The sequence below is a fragment of the Phascolarctos cinereus genome, unplaced genomic scaffold, assembly GCF_003287225.1.
Source record: "Phascolarctos cinereus isolate Bilbo 61053 unplaced genomic scaffold, phaCin_HiC Scaffold_5;HRSCAF=322, whole genome shotgun sequence".
Classification (NCBI taxonomy): domain Eukaryota; kingdom Metazoa; phylum Chordata; class Mammalia; order Diprotodontia; family Phascolarctidae; genus Phascolarctos; species Phascolarctos cinereus.
The window spans coordinates 328,441,156-328,454,329 of NW_027555958.1; the positions used below are offsets into that span (position 1 = coordinate 328,441,156).

Genomic DNA, 13,174 nt, shown 5'->3' on the forward strand with positions numbered 1-13,174 from the left:
TTGAGGCTCAGATCAATGGCCACCTCATACAACAGACCTTTGCTAATTTTTCTGGTTGTTGGTGATATTTCCTTCCCCACTCAGAAAATGTATTCTGTATTCATTGCACATATATTTTGCATTTGCATAACTGTGTACATGATGCTAGCCCCCAATCTCCCATAGAATATAAACTCCTTGAGGATAGAAATGATTTTATTTTTCTTTCTATACCCCCAAAGATTAACACATTGCTATTGTTCAACTGTTTCAGCCATGACCAACTCTTTGTGACCCCATTTGAAGTTCTTTTGGCAGAGACACCGGAATGGTTTGCCATTTCCTCCTACAATTCATTTTCCAGATGAGGAAACTGAGGCAAACAGTTAAGTAACTTGCCCAGGGTCACACAGCTAGTAGTAAGTGTATGAAGCTAGATTTGAACTCCGGAAGATTTGAGTCTTCCTGACTCCAGATCCTTCACTCTGTGCACTATGGCGCCACCTAGCTGCCCCTACTAGCACATAGTAAGTGTTAAATAAGTGTTTGGATTTAGCTGAGTTGAATCATGCCCCTTGGTCCCTAGCCCGAGTTCATGCACATCACTAGCTCAGGAACAAGACTAAAAGAGTCCAATGGAGCTGGAAACTTTTGCTCTTCTCATCGCTCCTGTTACCCTGACAACCAAATCACTGTACTACCTACCTACACAACCTCTCCGGGCCTTTGCTTCCTCATCTATAAATGTGAAGGAGTTTTACTAAGGTCCCTATAATCCTAAACACAGGAGAGAGAAGCAAAACAAAGTATTATGTAAGTTCTCAAAGGTCACAAGATTTAGATGTTGGAGAGAACCCCCTCATTTTACAGATGAGAAAACCGAGGCCTGAGAGAGGAATAAATCTGATCAACTCCACAAGTTTAAAGTAGCAGGGCCAGGATCTGAATCCAGAGTCTCTGATTTCTTATTCAATTCCTTTCCCTCTGTATCAGGCTGCTTCTGAGGGAAAGGGGGGGAGGAATCAAAACATACTCTTAGAGAAGGAGGCATTTCTGTTGGGGTTTAAAGAATAAGTAAAAAAAAAGCAATTAAAAAAAAGAATAGGTAAAAATTGAATAGGCAAAAAGAAAACAGATGAAGATACATAGGAGCTTGTTCAGAAGATGAAAAGCAATCTCTAAACCACAAAATTCAAAAGCGTTTTCTCAGTTCTTCACCTTCTCGATCTCTATGATTTTTGACAATGTCAGCCATCCCCTTCTCCTGGACATTCCTCCCTTATCTTTCATTGCTCTGTTCTTTCTGGACTCTTCTATCTGTCTGACCGTTCCTTTGCTGGACCATCCTCCTTCTCTTGCCCACTGAGTAAGCATTTCCAAGCCTGTGTCATGGCACTCTTCTCTTTATATAAACTCTTCCTGCACGGCCTCATCAGTTCCCAAGGGTTCAATGGTTATCTCTACGAAGATGACTCCTAAATTTATGTATCTAGCTCTAATCTCTCTCCTGAACAGCAGCCCTACATTATTGTCAGCCTACTGGCCATCTCCACTTGGATGTCACTTAAGCACCTGAAACTCAACTTGTCCAAAATAAAATTCATTGTATTTTCCCCAGATTCATCTCCTCCAAATTTTCCCGTTTCTATTGAGGGTACCCTTACCAGGCACCGAGGTTCACAACCTGGGAGTTATTCTTGACTCTCTATTCTTCCTCAAGCCCTAAAGCCAATCTGTTATCCCCTTCATCTCTTTCGTCCATTCCTTGCTCGTTAGTTCCTCCTCCAGTTCAGGCCCTCATCACCTCTTGCCTGAAGCACTACAATAGCCTATTAACAGGTTTGCCTGCCTCCAGTTTCTTCCCTCTCCGGTCTCTACTCCACACAGCTGCCAAATGGACATTCCCAAAACAAAAATCGGAGCATGTCATTCCTCTTCACCTCGCTGTTACTGTTCTGTCATTCCAGTCGTGTCTGATTCTTCATAATTCCATTTGGGCTTTTCTTGGCAAAGGTTCCAGAGTTGTTTGCCATTTTCTTCTTCAACTCATTTTACAGATGAGGAAACTGAGGCACTCTCTTACCCACAAAAATCTTCAATGGTCCCTTTAGACTCTAGTACAAAATGCAAAATCCTCACCCTGGCATTTAAAGCCCTTAATAATCTAGTTCTCACCTAACTTTCTGATCTTACTTCATATTAGTCTAAAATCAGGGGTGGGGAACCTGCAGCCTCAAGGCCACATGTGGCCCTCCAGGTCCTCGAGTGCGGCCCTTTCACCGAATCCAATTCATGGCATTACTTTCTCCTGGTTCTCCTACCTGTTGAATGGCTCCTCAGTCTCCTTTGCTGGATCTTCATTCAAGTCATGTCCACTAACTATGGTTATCCCCCAAGGCTCTGTTCTGGGCCCTCTTATATTCTCCCTCTATCCTCTTTCAATTAGTTTATCTCATCAGCTCCTATGGATTCAATTATAATTTCTATTCTGATAATACTCAGAACTACTTATCCAGCCCTAACCTTTCTTCTGATCTCCAAACTTGCATCTGCAACTGCCCTTATTTTCTGAATTCCCTAGCATGCCTCAGCTGCCTCCTGCTTCTGCTTCTGCTTCTGCGGGCCTTTCCACCTATTTCTGAGTTCTTCCTGCAACCTCCATTTCTGGGAAGTGCCCCAACCAGCTATCCTTGATTCCCTGGAATAAGCCACCATGCCTTTTGCCTGGTTACCTCATTACTCCCCACCCCTTTGCAGCTTCCCCCTTCTGTGCTGCCTTCCCCCATTACCATGTAATGTCTTCAGAGACATAAATAATCTCTCTTGTTGCTTATATTTGTTTCCTCTGTACTTGTTTACCACAGTGCCTGGCACATAGTAAGTGCTTAACAGATGCTTGTAGACTGACCAACTTAGTCCCCTTCATGCACTCTCTATTTTACATAATATCACATTTATTATAACATATAATGTAGCATGTATCATATATATATTATATCACATTTATTATGTCACATAATATCACAATATTACATAATATTTTGTAAAATATCATACTTCCCTCCTTCATTTCTTGGCACAAGTAATAGCCTTTGTCTGCAATGTACCCCCTCCACCTGCCTCTCTGTCTCTGAATATTTAGCTTAGGGCTTTTCCTAGTCCTTTCCCCCACCTCATTCTCTCACTCTTTTGAGGACACTTTATATCATGTCTTACGTGCTTTGTGTTTATTTACTGTGTACGTGTTGCATCTGCCAGTAGAATGTAAGCTCCTTGAGGACAGAACGTTCATTTTTGCTTTTGTATGCCTAGTATGTAGCACATTTTGTCATTTTCACAACTGTCATCTAGCTGTTGTTGCTGTTGTTGTTAAGTCATTTCAATCATGGCCAACTCTTCATGACCCCATCTGGGTTCTCTTGGCAAGGATACTGAAGTGGTTTGCCATTTCCTCATCTAGCTCATTTTATAGATGAGGAAATGAGGCAAATAGGGTTAAGTGACTTGTCCAGGGTCACACCAATTCGATAAACATTTTTTTAGCAGCAATGTTGCTAAATACATATTAATTGAACTGAACATTATGAGATAAGTAGGCTGGCAAGGAACAGAGACATCCGATTGTAAAAGAGGTTGAACACCAGGCCAAGGAGCTTAAGTCTTGCTCAGCAAATAATGGGTGATCATTGAAGAGACAGAATGAAGATACAAACACTGAAGAACCAGATACAGTGGGTGACTCATGGAAGGATTTTTTCTATGTATCCACCCTCCCCATCCCAAATTCTATCCTACTTTATGACCAGTGGTGATGAGACATTCAATTAAAAAAAAATTAAAGACCTATTAAGTGAATAGCACTGAGCCAGGTGCTAGGGATACAAAAGCAAAAATGAAACATGCCTTCACAGAGCTTACCTGCCATATGAGGGCATTGGGAAGGGTACTTTGTGATTTGAAGAGTTAAGTGGGCACCAAAAGAGAAGAAATTTGGGGGCAGCTACTTGGTGCAGTGGATAGAGCACCGGCCCTGCATTCAAGAAGACCTGAGTTCAAATCCGGCCTCAGACACATAATACTTACCAGATGTGTGATCCTGGGCAAGTAACTCAACCCCATTGCCTAGTCAAAAGAGAGAGAGAGAGAGAGAGAGAGAAAACTTAATTGGTTTTACAGATACAGATGAAAGGTTTCTGTGTATTCTTACTCTGGGATAGATAAAGTATATAACACAATCATGAACTGATCTAACCAAAAAGAGGGTGGATAGGGTCTTGAATTTGAGCCAAGTTTAGACAATGGAACTAAAGAAGAGGAGGAATTCTTATGACACCAGTATAAAGAGCAGGTTGGAGGTGGGGGCAGCAGCATCTTCAGCTTTGAAATACAGGTGGAAATTTGATCAAGATAAAGATGTCTCCTAAGCAGTTCTAGCAAGGTTGTCCAGGGGACCAGGGAAAGGGTCAGAACCGGAGACACTGAGTCTTAAAGTCTTGGCTATCACAAGAAAGAGAGAATGAGGGAGAAAAGAGGACCAAGGATAAAACTATAGTTAGAGAGGGGAAAGGAAAAATATCCAGGAAATAAGATGAAGGAGCAGTTAGTGAGGAAGGAAGATAAGAGTGTAATGTTACAGAAGTCAAAGAAGGGCAGAGCATGGGGACTGGGGAAGGGAAGGACGGTTAGCAATGTCATGCTGTAGACTAGAATTCAACCTCCTAATGTTCCCTGGGATCATTCCACTTTCCACTGTTTTCTATGATAGTCCCACTCACCCTAGAGCTGAACAGCAAGGGATAAAGTGTGAAGGGGATGAGCAAATGAGCCTTAATGCCTTAACCTGCACAATTCCTTTTCATTCCACAGCCCTCTCCAAAGACCCATCCCTGAGTGAAGAGGTAAGTATGGCTACCCAGTATTCTCATTTCCTCTATTTCCCTTTTCTCTTCTTCTGATGTCTGTTCTCTCTACAGGACTCCTCTGTCATCTATTCTAGCTTGGTATTGCCACAGAACCAGAAACTCTCACCTGGGAAAGGCTATAAATACAGGAGATCTCAGGCCCCCAGGCAGATAAGGCCCAGGCACATACAAGAAAGGATGACAATTCTACCCTGGTGCTCCCTGATTCTTCCCCACCACCCATCTTCCAGCTTGGGATGCCCCTCAGAGAGACTAGAAAAAGACCACCTCCAACAAGGGAGCCCCTCTCCTTCAACCCAGAAGATGAAACTGAACCTTTCTTCCCTCTGTAAAGAGTGAAGGAGCCCCTGGGTACTCACCCAGGTCAGCACCAAAGACTGAACATAGTAGACTTCCCAAAACGTAATCAAGCAACAAGAGCTGAGAATGGCGCATGGCAATTTTATTGAACAACGTGGAAGTAATGTATCTTCTTCCACTCTAGTTAGGAGCCTGTCTTATGTGCTTCTCTCTCTCTGTATCTGTATTGGGTGCCGGTATTTGGCCCTGGGTGTTATTACCCCACCCTGAAGTTTAGCCAGACAAGATTAGATGATGTTCTAATTTGCAAGATGGAAAGTTGCTCAGATCAGTACTCATTGGAGAAGAGTTCTAGAGGTGATTCTGGTACCTAGAAAAGCAACATGGTATTGTGGGAAAAGCGCTTCAAGTCAGAAGACCTGGGTTGGATTCCTAGGTCTGCCGTTAGCTATGTGACCATAGGCAATAATAGTAACTCATAGAGAGGGTGTCTGTCTTCTCCCAAGTCCATACCCCCATGATGAGAGAAGAGTACGTAGTCCTTCATCCATAGTTCCTGAAGAGTCTCTGAGTTTTGACCGGATGACTGATCCTGCAGAATGTGAGTCAGACATTGAGTTTTAACTGTGTTCTGCCGGGTACATTCTTTTGTCCACCCAAATTGCATTTCCCAGGATTCTTGGGTTCAAAGTAATTTGTGTACTGTTTGACAATTTCCAGAGTCCAGGAGAGCAACATGTTCCCAGTCACTTTGTAATTATTTTATTATCCATTGTTTTGTCATTATTATGTACTGTTTAATTTGCTTTTTGATTCTGTGCCAAGAATAAAAGCAGTATATGTCCCAAACAAAAAAAATAATAATAAAAACATTTACATAGTTACTTTGAACTTTGTTATGTATCCAATATACATTATCTTATTTAATCCTCACAATAACTTGTAAGGCAGGTGCTATTGTTATGCCCACTTTATGTATGAAGAAACTCAGAGAGGTCAAGTGACTTGCGCAGAGCCACACAGCTACGTAGTGTCTAAGACAGGATCTGAACTAAGGTGTTCCCAATTCCAAGTTCAACATTCTGTCAACTGTGTCATGGTACATCTCCATGCAAACCACTTCAACTCTGAGTAACTCAGTTTTCTCATCTGTAAACTGGGATAACTTGGATGCTCTCTCTAAGGATGTTAGCATGCTTTCATTCTATCTCTGACCTTCAAGTTGCTTTGTGGCCATGGAGGCCTTCGAGATTTTACTGAGCAAGACTGACAGAGAAACTCCGCAGGACTCAGCAGACCATCTCTGCTGCTCTTACGGTGTGTGGGTTCCTCAATACGCAATTCACTCTTAGAGGGCATAGTTGAGAAGCTGGATGTCTCATAGAAATGTCAAACCCAACACGGTGTCTCAAGGAGGCAGTTGGTAGCATGGTGGACAGAGTACTGGTCCTGAAGTGCAAAAAACAAAAAAAGTGAATTCAAATCCAGCCTCAGATGCTTAATACCTGTGTCACCCTGAGCTAGTTACTTAACTTCTGTTTTCCTCAGTTTCCTCAAATGTAAAATGGGAATAATAACAGCACTTACCTCAGGATTGCTGTGACGATCAAACGAGACGATATTTATAAAGTGCTGAGTGGCATGGTGTCTGGTACACAGTAGGTGCTATATAAATGCTTATTCTTTTCCCCTACCTCCTCCCTCCAGGTAGCCCATTCTGCTATTGGACAGCTCTGGTTATTAGGAAGCCTTCATATCAGATCCAACCTGCCTCTTTGTAACTTTCCTTTTCCAAGTTCTGCCCTCAGGAGCCCAGCAAAACAAGTCTTACGCCTCCTCGGCAAGATAACTTTGACATGAAGACAACTATGCTGGCCTTCCTAAATCTTCTCTTGTCAAACTAAACATCCCCATTTCCATCAGGAGTTCCTTGTATGACAGATGTGGTCCCAGTCCTCTCCACATCCTTACAGGGCCACCTGGTCACTAAGCCAGAGCTCTCCTGAACCAGGCCTGGGGCTCCTCTCTACTATACCACACTGACTCAGATCAGTGCTAATTGATTGTTTTGTTGATTGTCTGGACCTAAAAAAGTAATGAAAAAAGTTAATTTTAATTAACTTCATTAAACTTAAAAGTTTACACTTAAAAGATTCAACTTGAAAGTGTAGGATGGGTACATTTTTTTTTCCTAGAGGTAGCTATTAAACATTTTCCAGCATATCCCTGCATCAGTCTTCAGGTTTGCAACCACATGCCCTCAGGAAAGCAAAGACTTTAATTTTTCAGAAGCCTCCGGGTGGAGAATGAGAATAATGTTGCTGAATCACATCAGCTATCATTTATGGTGAGAACTATGACCATACCCATGCCTCCAGGTTGAGAGAAGTCAGAAGGTCCTTGGTGCACGGTTCTGAAAGACTATCTGAATTTTCATATCTGGTAGTCTTCAATTTCCTGGCTTTTATTCTTAATTAATAAAAATTTTCTTGACCAATACTTTGACTCTGCCCCACCTTCAGAAAGCCGACTACAACTGGGTTCACTTCTCCTGGCCTCTGATACCTACTGACTGTGGCCCTGGGGAGAGTCACTTAGCTTCCCATTATTTGTTCTTGTTCTTCAAAGACTAGAAGTGCTAAGTTTCCTTATCTGGGAGTTAGTGAAATCAGAGATTCTGACCCTAAGGCTCAGTACTATGATAAAAAAACAAACAAACAGTCTATGCACTTAAGGCATTCATATTATACTGGGAGAAGACAACATATACACAAGATAATTAAATGCAAAATAAATATGTAGCCCCTGTAAGGATATACACGTGGAATGCCTAGAAAGCTTTCTCAAGATGAAGGTATGCTGTGATCCTACATCTGCATAAAACCATAGCTCACAAACCTCTGCTAATATTTTTACTTCTTCTCTAGCCAGCCAGAGCACATGATGAATTAAAAGCAAAGACATTTAAAGAAATCGTATAGTGAGAAAATTCATAATAAAACATTCTTCCCATAAACCTAGTGTGCACTGTCCCACTAATCCACATCCCACCAGTGGGAGAATTAGCATGTATAAGCATTGTACATTAGAAGCACACACAAAGGGATTAGGTATGGTCAGGACACATATGTGAAGGATATAGCCTCCATTGCTGAAAGAAAAAGAAACATCTTCTGGCAATATTTTCATACTACCCTCACTGAACTTGCTAGATGCTGGAGTGATATCTCTGCTGGTCTATTGGTGAGTGCTGGGCACTACACTGGCACATTGTTGTGCTATTTTCATGCCATCTCCAATAGTGTCATGATGACCACTGGGCACATTGTATCATCTAAGTGCTTCTCTGATGCCTTCTAAGTGTGTAACCTTTACAGATCATTGCTTCCAAGAAGCTACTAGCTTCTAGACTTACCTTTTCAGAACCACACAAGCCCTTTCAATCTCAGTCTGCTAAGGTATAGCAGCTAGAACATCTCTCTGCTTTTAAGTTATATCTGCCACACCCAGTTAAAAAGAAAAAAAATTAAACCAGACAGAGATCCCCTTAGGCTTAGACTGTCTTTTCTTTTTGACCCCTGCTTCTAGAGAAGACCAAAGTCTTCTGTTACTGAAAACTAACTTATTTAGGATTGGATATTGGAGATCTTCTCTGGCTTAGGATGTAAATAAATGAATTCGAGCCAGAGCAAAAGGTAAATGAAAGAAGTAAGGTCCATCTCAACCACATACCTTGTATTCCTGCCTTAATTATACATATCTGTCAACAGAAGTTTTGGTGCTATCTTTTGGCCACTGAAAAACCACAGTCTCCTCATAAATACTAAGTAAATTTTTTAAGGCAGGGGGGACTAACAACTGGGGAAATGAGGAAAGACCTTTTGTAGATGGTGGCACTTGAGCTGATGCTTGAAGAGATTCCAAGAGATAGGGGTGAGGATAGAGAGCAGTACATTCATTTGCAAAATACAAACATTGTAGATAATAAATAGAAAGGATAGGCAGACCAACAGAGCATTTGTTATATACGTGCCCTTTGCTAAATGCTGGCAATACAAAAGCAAGCCAGACAGTCCCTGCCCTCAAGAAGCTGATAGTCTAAAGAGAAAAGACAACACAGAAAAGTATGCTGAAAAGGGGGAAGGGGATGTGTGTTACCCTTATGGGGACACGGTGAAGAAAAATGGTTTGGAGCCCAAGGTACAGTCTAAATGTCCTTTGGGATGAAGGTGAAAAGAGAGTAGAGCCATGGTAAGAAAGCAATCAGGAGGCAGAAAAGCTCGCCTACCAGAGGCAAGGAACCCAAGAGTAGATTCCAAGTTTCTGTTGGGTAGAGACGGAAGAAAGTAGAGCCATGCTGAGGAAGCTTCAAGGAAATGATAATTACACGCAAAACAGTTTGAGGAAGGAAAGAATCCTAATGACTAGAATAATCAGGAAAGGTGTGGTGAGCTGATCTGAGCCTTGAATGAAGCTAAAGACTTCATGAGGAAGAAGGGAGGGGAGAGCTTTACCAGGCATTAGGGAAATTTGGGGAAACAGCCAATAAGCCAGTTTGCAATGAGTGTATCAAGCATGAGTAACACTAATTAGCCAGGGAGATTCTGCCTCCTTCGACACCTTTTTCAAATTCTCCCTACCCTCACCTGGTTACCTATCCTAAGCAACTGCCTCCCTGAACCTCATTGTACCAAATCCTTCATGTAAGGTCTGCTTTGAAGCCCAAGTCAAGACCAAGTTTCGGGCCATGGGCCACCCATGGGACATTCCTATACCAACACTGCAAGAAACTTCAAACCAACATTTGTCAGAAGTGATTTTTAAAAACCATTCTAAAAGAGAGCTTCTTATTTCTTCCATTTCTCAAACTGTGCACTGAAGGAAAAATATGATGAGAAGGATGAGGGAAAAACCCACTCTGTTTGTCTCTTGAGTTGCTGGGTTCTCAGTCTTCATTTATCTCTATGCCAGGAGGCAGGATATGAGCAGAACCTTTACAACATCATAAACTTGCCTCAATTCAACATAATTTGACTAGTGCCATACTCTGTAAGGTGCTGGGAATATAAAGATAAATAGGACACAGGCCCAGCTCTCCAGTATACAATTACAATTTGGTATGCACATAACTATAATACAAATTAAACTATGATTAGTACGCAAGAGTGGGCAGCTAGATGGTGCAGGGGATAGAGCACCAGGCCTGGAATCAGGATCACTCATTTTCCCGAGTTCAAATCCAGCCTCACACACTAACTAGTTGTGTGACCCTAGACAAGTCACTAAACCCTGTTTCTCTCAGGTTCCTCATCTGTAAAGTGAGCTGGAGAAGGAAATGGAAAACCACTCCAATATCTCTGCCAAGAAAACCCCAAACGGGGCCATGAAGAGCATGACTGAGCCACAAGTGCTTAAGGTAAGTCTGAGGCAAGAGAGGTTTGAGGAAGAGGAGATCCCATCTAGATGAGGTGATCAGGGAGTCAGGACAGCTTCATGAAGGAGGCAGTACCTGAGCTGGACCTCAAAGAAAAGGAAAAATTCATTAGACAGAGATATGTTGAAAAGGACAACACTCACAAAGGCCCTAAGGTAGGAACAGGGAATGGAATAGGCCATATAGAACTGATATGGAATGAACTGCCTCAAGAGGTGAGGGTCTGTCCTCCTTGAAGATCTTCAAATGGATGACCACTTGTGGAGTACATCATGGTGAGGATTCAATTGGGTTATGAGTTAGGCTACTGGTGTCCCTTTCAACTTTCAAATTCTGGGGGGCGGTTTTTGTGAAGGAGAGTAGGATCAAAATAGTGATACAAGAAATTTCAGATATAAACTAGTGAATCTCCCCACCTCACCCCATCCCACCACCCAATCTCCAAACTAAGATAGATGACTTGTCTCAGGTCACACAGAGGAGTCAGAGTGCAAGCTGAAAATGGGTTAAAATCAGATTGCAGTGGGCCTTGACAATAAAGCTGAGAAATTAATCTTTTACTAGGTAGGTAAGAGGGAACCACTGAAGATTTTTGAGCAGGGGAGGGAGGATGTCATGATTACATCTATGCATTAAAAAATTACTCTATTAGCAGTATCAAGGACAAATTGGAAGAAAGAGATTGGAAGGAGGGAAGCCAGTCAAGAGACTATTAAAATAACCCAGGTAAGAAGAGAAGAGGGCTTAAAAGAGAATGGTGTCTTTTATCTGTATATGAGAAATATGGGAGAGATAGAATCAGTATTTCTTTGCACTAAATTGGATTTGAGGATAAGGAAGAGAGGAGTTAAGAATGACCCTATAGGGAGATGAGGATCACATATGTGATACCGCATCATCGGAAGGCACACAGAAAACACCCATGACCAAGGGACACAAATTGATACACGTATGAAGAGAACTCATATGACCAGGGAATATGCACACATCTAGGGGACATGTGCGACCAAGAAATTATACATGGAGGACACCCACAGAAAGAATCCTCACAACTTACACTTCAGATGCTGCTGGGCTACCATCGCCCTTTGGTGATGTCAGCACATTCTCTATCGGGCACATTGTCTCTGTTAGGAGACAGCTAGGGAGCTGTTTTGTTGCACCCTGGCTGAAAAATGAGACCAAACATCCTCAGGGTTGTCCCCTTACTACCCCGCTGGGTATTTCAGAAACTCAGCTTTTGCCTACCCTTCTATTATCTCTCCCACTAAGCATCTGCTGTCACAAAAGCACGGAGAAGATGGAATCAGAGACTTAGTTCTTGCCCACCGGGGAATTACAATTTAGTTACAGACGACAGCAATGAAGCATACTTCATTCATCCTGGAGCAAAGAGAGAGCAGGCACACCATTTGTATTCTTCTTCATCTTCTTTCCAGCTTTGCTAGGACTGTTTTATTTCCAATTTTTTTGAAATAATTATTTGTTAAAAATGACTTCATCCTTCACACTCTGTGATCACTGATTCTGTGGCGTTGAATGAAAAATGAATGTTGGACCATCAGACATTGACACCTTTCATGTTTTGCACCCAGTAGCTCTATCACAAAATGGGGTCTTATTGAACTTTGTTTTCCCCATAGGCTTAGTGCAAACAACACGATACGTGCCGTCGGTCTGTATTTATTGAATGGATGGATGAAAAGCTGGAGAGGGTCAGGCAGGAATGAGCTTTTCCATCACTCCACCTCAATATATACCCATTTCTCCTTCCTTCAACTAACTCAGAAAAGTCTCTCTTGCCCTCAAAAATCAAGCCTCTCCTGTACTCTAGATGTCATCCCTTCTTGTCTCTTCTAATCTATCTGTCACATAGGCAGCTAGGTAGAGCAGACAGAGTAGTAGTCCTGGAGTCAGGAAGACCTGAGTCCACATCCAGTCACAGACACTTAATAACTGTCACCCTGGGCAAGTTGCTTAACCTCTGCCTCAGTTCCCTTAACTGTAAAATGGGGACAATAGCAGCACCATCCTTGAAGCCTTGTTGTGAGGATCAAATGTGATAATATTTGTAAAGTGCTTAGCACAATACCTGGCACACAGTAGGCACTTAATGGATGCTTATTTCCTTCCCTCTTCCCTTCAACAAACGTTTATTAAGCACCTCTCATGTCCTAGCCAGTGTTACAAGGTATTAGGGTAAAAAGATGGTTATAACATAGACCATGCCTTCAAGGAATTTGTGATCTAATAGGAGAAAATATAATTTCTGAATAGGTAGGTATGATGTAAGGTAGGATGTATGATGGGGAGAAAGGAAAGATCTAGAAAATTTTGATGGGGAAGAGATAGGCTGGGCAGTTCAAAAGAGGCTTTCGAGATGATATATTCAGAGCAGAAAGGACTTTTAAGGGCATCTAGTCCAATTTCTCATTTTACACAGATGAGGAGACAAGCTAAGAGTGATTCATCTGTGGTCAGACAGCCATTAAGTGTTGGAGGTGTGACCCAAGTCTTCCAGACCCTGAGTTCAGCCCTT

The 13,174-nt window shown here is 42.1% G+C and overlaps 1 protein-coding gene across 2 annotated transcripts in view; it reads left to right on the forward strand.

Annotated features, from left to right (window-relative positions):
• The window catches only part of FCRL6 (Fc receptor like 6), a 36,658-nt gene extending 30,573 nt beyond the window's left edge, over positions 1–6,085 (forward strand). For both annotated transcript variants that reach the window (XM_078156190.1, XM_020977741.2), the window contains exons 10-11: positions 4,846–4,877; positions 4,953–6,085. In XM_078156190.1, coding sequence (XP_078012316.1) covers positions 4,846–4,877; positions 4,953–5,240 — 320 coding nt within the window. In that variant the 3' untranslated portion in view covers positions 5,241–6,085. The remainder of the gene's footprint in view (positions 1–4,845; positions 4,878–4,952) is intronic.
• The last annotated feature ends 7,089 nt before the right edge of the window (positions 6,086–13,174 follow it).